Raw genomic sequence first — 6,000 nt, 5'->3', positions numbered from 1 at the left:
GCACTACATTTCTATATTCACATATAACACACACAACACTCATGCACTCTGAACATACACTCTCTCTCACACACACACACAACTTATGCACTTCATTTTTGTATTTACATTTAACATATCTTCACACACACACAATTCATACTACAGCTCATCTATATCTACATGCAGTGCACATACTTTCCCCCTCTCTCTCTCACACACACACTACTCATGCACTACACCTCATCTATGTCATGTGTTACATCAGTGTAACACTTTCACTCACTCACACACGCACACAAACAAACACATTTTGTAACTCAACACATTTAGTTTGTACAGTACTTACAATGGACAATATCACAACATGTTGTAAGTGTTTACATATGTTGTATGTATGAGTTAAGTATCCAAGTATTTTCCTTTTCCTGAGCAAAGCACTCTTTTTTCAAGCCTGACTAATATCCTTACTACTTCCCAGGTGCCTGGGACAGGTGATCTTTTATTTTTTACTTTTGCATTTTAGTAGTGATCATTAAAATCCTGATGCTTAACTAGAGCAAACAAGTTGGATGGTTTCTTTGTTTTGCAGATGCTTTATGTTATATAAATAAATTAATACATTAATTTCTGACCTCTTGGCTCACATAGGTTTTGTTCATGAGTTAGGCACCAAATATGCCACCAGATACATCAGAATACAGGAAATCAAATCTAGCTAATTCAAAATTTCCTGGGGGAGGACCCCCGGAACCCCCCCATTTAGTCACAGCATGGCCACCCCTTGTATATCCTTGGCGCCCCTTTGGCCACCCCATGTAAAAAATCCTGGCTACGCCACTGTCTCACTGTCTCTTATTATACCTCCACTCCTCACTTATCTCTGCACACCTTCTTCTGCTTCTAACCTACCATTATCTCATTTCACCAAGATGTTCCTTTTTGTCCTTTTTTCCTTTTCTTCGTGTGTGTGTGTGTGTCCGTCCCTTGGCTTGCTGATTCAGTGTGGGATGGAGCTCATTTGTCTCCTGTTGTGTGTGTCTTCCATGCTCTGCTTTATCAGTCCATCATTAGGAGAGAGAGGGAACAACGGATAGAAGGGGAGGGAGACAGACAGATGGAGAGAGTCAGAGAGAAAGAGAGAGAGAGAGAGAGAGAGAGAGAGACAGAGTGATTGTTTACTCACCAGTGGATTTAATGAGAGGATTGTAGAGTCACATTTCAAAACTCCACTTATGTTGCTGATATTCTAAAAGCTCAGTCCACACTGTACACTGTATCCAGCTTGGGTCTGACTGAGAGCTACTCGTGTGAAATGTGCAGATGTTCCAGCTCAGCACATCTGTCTGCTTTTCTCCTGCACAACACAGCTGGCTGAAGCAAGGGTCAGAAACAGGCCCAAATAAACAACAAAACTGTTTGTTTATTACAGCAAAAGTTTCATGATTTTGAGTCACTGCTTACTAATTGCACACATGCCTTCACACACACACACACACACACACACACACACACACACACACACACACACACTTTTGAAGGTGTGTGTGAGGACATGTGTGCATGTGCCTTCATACACAGTTTCATACACACCCTTTTTTCTCTTTTTCTCTATATCCATTTCTTTCTTTCTTATTATTTAATATTTATTAATTCTGTTTTTGTGTGTGTGTGTGTGTGTGTGTGTGTGTGTGTGTGTGTGTGTACAGGAAGGTAATCAGACAGTCACAGTGCTTGCTCTGTGCTTAATGCGAGACTGTAACCTGGCTCAGGAGGTGTGTCAGCTGGTCATCAGAGACCTGGGGGGGCTGGAGATCCTCCTCAATCTGCTGGACACCGACGAGGTCAAGTGTAAAGTGGGTTTTTATAGGGAATAAAAAGCACCAGAGAGTTTAGTTTTAATGATGACTCGTTCTGCTCAGTGTGACCTTTCTTATGTCTCAGATCGGTTCCCTGAAGATCCTGAAGGAAATCAGTTGCAACTCTCAGATCAGACAAGCCATTGCTGATTTAAGGGGACTGCAGAGCATGGTGTCCATCCTGGACTCTCCTGATAAACAACTGAAAAGCCTGGCAGCTGAAACCATCGCTAATGTAGCCAAGTTCAGACGAGCACGCCGGACTGTGAGGCAGTACGGTGGCATCCAAAGACTGGTGAGTGGCAACCCAATAGGGCGACAGTGAGGGGTGCATAAATAAACATCGCGCCCGCACACACACACACACACACACACACACTACAATGGTATAGAATTCACGCACCTGTTTCTGCACACACTAACCACCCCGCTTACATTAAAGGTCAGGCTCTTCAGGCAAAAAAGATCAAATGTTGGGTCGCCCCTCAGCTTAACACGCGTGTTTATTTGATTTTTTTATTTTATTTATTTGCACATGATAAAAGAAATTTACAAAAAAAACCATAAATGGAACAAAAACAGAAAACTTGCTGGGGGAAGAAGAAAAGCCTCGATGGCTTTGTTCTAAGTCTTCCCCCATTTAAATTAACAAGTAATTAATACAAATATAACAAATTAGAGAATAACAATATTAACAATAGTAAATAATAACAAATAATAACAAATAATGATAACAATAATAATATGATGTTGATAACATGAAATTATACATTAAACTATAACTGATATCATAACTGAAATAACATATATAAACAAAATATCAATTGCAGATAACAAAATATAAATTAATGAGTGAAAATAAGAAATGAATAAAATGTAACCTAGGATCTATACATAAAATAAAAAAAAGTATAATTAATTGATTTCAAATGGTGAAAAAATATTGTACTAATAACAGAAGCCTGGTGCATGGTGTAGTGTAATATTTTACAATTTGATTCAAGACTGAACTTTAATTAAAGATAAAGGTCAAGTGTGGCTGGGGAATGAAAATAGGTGGTTTTTTGAGATTATGTTTAAAACTAATCATGGATGTAAAACTTTTAAGGTGGAGGGCGAGGTTATTCCATTCAATTACACATTTGTATTGTACACTCTTTTGGCCTAGGGATGTTCGCACTAGGGGGATATGTAGTTGGTCGCTTTGTCGAGTTTGATAAGCATGAAATTGGGAATTAAGATTTAGAAAACTATCAAACGTGTCTGGAAGAGAATTTCTAAGAAATTGGAAAGTGAAGATATTTAACTGAAGTCTATTGATCTCATCTCATCTCATTATCTCTAGCCGCTTTATCCTTCTACAGGGTCGCAGGCAAGCTGGAGCCTATCCCAATCTGACTACGGGCGAATGGCGGGGTACACCCTGGACAAGTCGCCAGGTCATCACAGGGCTGACACATAGACACAAAGTCTATTGATATCAAAAATATTTAAAATCTTAAGCTTCGTAAATAGAGGTAAAGAATGGGCATAAAAACTGGATCCACTGGCCATACGAACAAATCTTTTTTGGAGTAGTATTAGGGGCTGTAGTGTAGTCTTGTAGGCACATCCCCAAACAATATTTCCATAGGTCAGATATGGGTATATTAAGCTATTATATATGGTGATAATGGTTTGTTGAGTAAGAAGATGTTTGATTTTTCCCATAAGTCCGATAGTTTTAGATATTTTTTTTACATAACATGGCTATATGTGGTTTCCAGGTCAGTTTTTCATCTATTATTACGCCTAAGAATTTAGCTTGACACTCTTGAGAAAGGGACATACTTTTTAGTAAGATTTTTGCAGTATTTCTATTGTAGGTTTTATTTTTAATACAGAAAATAAGGAAGTATGTTTTTTTTGGTATTGATAGATAATTTGTTAACCTCGAACCAGATAAAAACTTTTTCTAATTCTTGATTAGCTAATTTTATTAAAGTATTAAAATTTGAGTGCGAAAGGAAAAGATTGGAGTCATCTGCAAATAAGATAAAGAAGATGATTGTGGAAGCTTGTGCAAGGTCATTGATGTAAATTAGAAATAGTAAAGGTCCTAAAATTGATCCCTGTGGTACTCCGCATTGTACTGTTTTAAGTGTAGATTTAGTGTTGTTGATTGTTACACATTGTTGTCTGTCAGACAGATAAGAAGAGAACCAATTTAATGCAGAGTCACTTATGCCATATCGTTTTAGTTTGCTTAGTAGAATAGAATGATTTACTGTGTCGAATGCTTTAGATAAATCGAGAAAAATCCCTATGGTGTACTCTGTTGTTTATAGCTGAGGACATTTTGTCCATTAACTGAATCAGTGCCATAGAGGTGGAATAGCCCTTTCTGAAGCCATATTGGTGTTTGTATAGGATGTTATTATGATCTAAATGTTTCAGAAGATGGTTATATATTAGTTTTTCAAGAACTTTAGATATACAGGGGAGGACAGATATGGGTCGATAATTGTTGATATTAAGTGGATCACTACTTTTAAAGATGGGAGTAACCTTTGCAACTTTTAGTGAGTGAGGAACAACTCCATTTTGCAAGGAAAGAGTAAGAATGTGTGTAAGAGGGGCAATGATATAGGGCAGGGAAAGTTTTAGAACTTTAGCGCTTATTTCACCATGCCCAGCAGCTGAATCTTTTAGGTTTTTGACGATGTCTGTGATTTCAGCATTAGTTGGTGGTATAAAGGTCGATAAATTAGATTCTACTTGTAAGGTAATGTAGTTCAGAGGGTCCTGTGGTCCTTTTTGTATTTTGCTTTCTAATGAAGGCCCAATATTGACCAAAAAAAATCATTGAATTCATCACATAGTTCTTTATTTTCAATAGTTTTACTTCCAATTTGAATTTTGTTTGGACCGGGTGTTTTCATTTTATCACGATTTAAGATGTCATTTATCATTCTCAATGTTTGTTTTATATTGGAAGTGGCTTCAGTAAACTTTCTGTGATAATATTCTTTCTTTGTAGTTCTAAGGAGATGATTTAGCTGATTTCAGTACTTTTTGTAAACACTGTGGTTAAGGGGTGTAGGGTTCTTGACGTACTTAGCATAAAGTTTGTTTTTTCTGCGTATTGACTTTAATAGTCCACTACTTAACTAAGTTTTTTTCCGAGAATGGTTGAAAATTTTTGCGCTTTTCTTAGGAAAACATTTTTCAGATAAAGATCCGTATGTTTCAAGAAACTGATTGTAAGCTTTCTCTGTGTCCGCCTCGCTAAGTATGTTGTCCCAAACTATACCTGATAGGGATTCTGTAAATTTCTGGATGTTTGTCATGTTAATGAGATGGTAAGATATTTTGTCTGTCTTCCTAGTTGGTTCCACTAAATCAGATATAAGAAATATCGGAAAGTGATCCAATATGTCTGTTACCATAATCCCAGCCGTGTAGTCGATGTTAAGTGTGTTTGTGTATATGTTATCAATTAGGGTAGCAGAGTGTAGGGTAATCCTGGTAGGCTTGTATACAAGAGGGAAAAAGGAGTTAGAGAAAATGTTATTAATGTGATCACTAGTAGGGGAATGTGAGATTTTAAATAAGTCTATGTTATAGTCTCCAAGAATGTAGCAAGTACTCTTTTCTTTGTTGATGTTATTCAGGCATTCTGTCAATTGGTTATTAAACTGTTGGATGTCTGTATTAAGAGGACGATATACGCAGCCAATGACGACTTTTTTCCCCTCATTACCATTTGAAAACAGTTCAACAAAAATACACTGTGTGCCCAATTCATCGATTTCAAATTCCAAGTCATTTCTTTCTATACAAGATAAATCATTTCTTATGTATACAGAACCCCCCCCCCCACCTACCTTGTTCAGCCTACAGTGATGAATGCTTTTATAATTGTGGACTATATTTTCAGTTAGCCAAGACTCTGTGAGAGCAATTACTGAGAACCTATGTTTTATAGAGTATAGGTATTCATTGAGCTCCTCGAAGTGGCGCGGAAGGCTCCTTACATTTAAATGAAACATAGAGAGAGAATTGCTTTTTCTCGATTTACATGTATTGATGAATGAGTCAGTGTTGTAATACTGTGAAGTGCTCTTAGAAGAATTATAGTAGTTATTAAAGAAATTTAAATCAGGGTCGAGAAATGAAAAGT

At 37.1% G+C, this 6,000-nt stretch overlaps 1 protein-coding gene across 1 annotated transcript in view; it reads left to right on the top strand.

Moving 5' to 3' along the window:
* Positions 1-1,712: 1,712 nt before the first annotated feature.
* Positions 1,713-6,000, top strand: part of LOC132897517 (outer dynein arm-docking complex subunit 2-like) — a 68,372-nt gene continuing 64,084 nt past the window's right edge. Inside the window, exons 1-2 of the mRNA XM_060938782.1 lie at positions 1,713-1,835; positions 1,924-2,133. Of these exons, the coding sequence (XP_060794765.1) occupies positions 1,728-1,835; positions 1,924-2,133 (318 nt within the window). The 5' untranslated portion in view covers positions 1,713-1,727. The remainder of the gene's footprint in view (positions 1,836-1,923; positions 2,134-6,000) is intronic.

Source organism: Neoarius graeffei, chromosome 14 (assembly GCF_027579695.1).
Source record: "Neoarius graeffei isolate fNeoGra1 chromosome 14, fNeoGra1.pri, whole genome shotgun sequence".
Lineage (NCBI taxonomy): Eukaryota > Metazoa > Chordata > Actinopteri > Siluriformes > Ariidae > Neoarius > Neoarius graeffei.
This window is presented reverse-complemented; position numbering and strand designations above follow the sequence as displayed.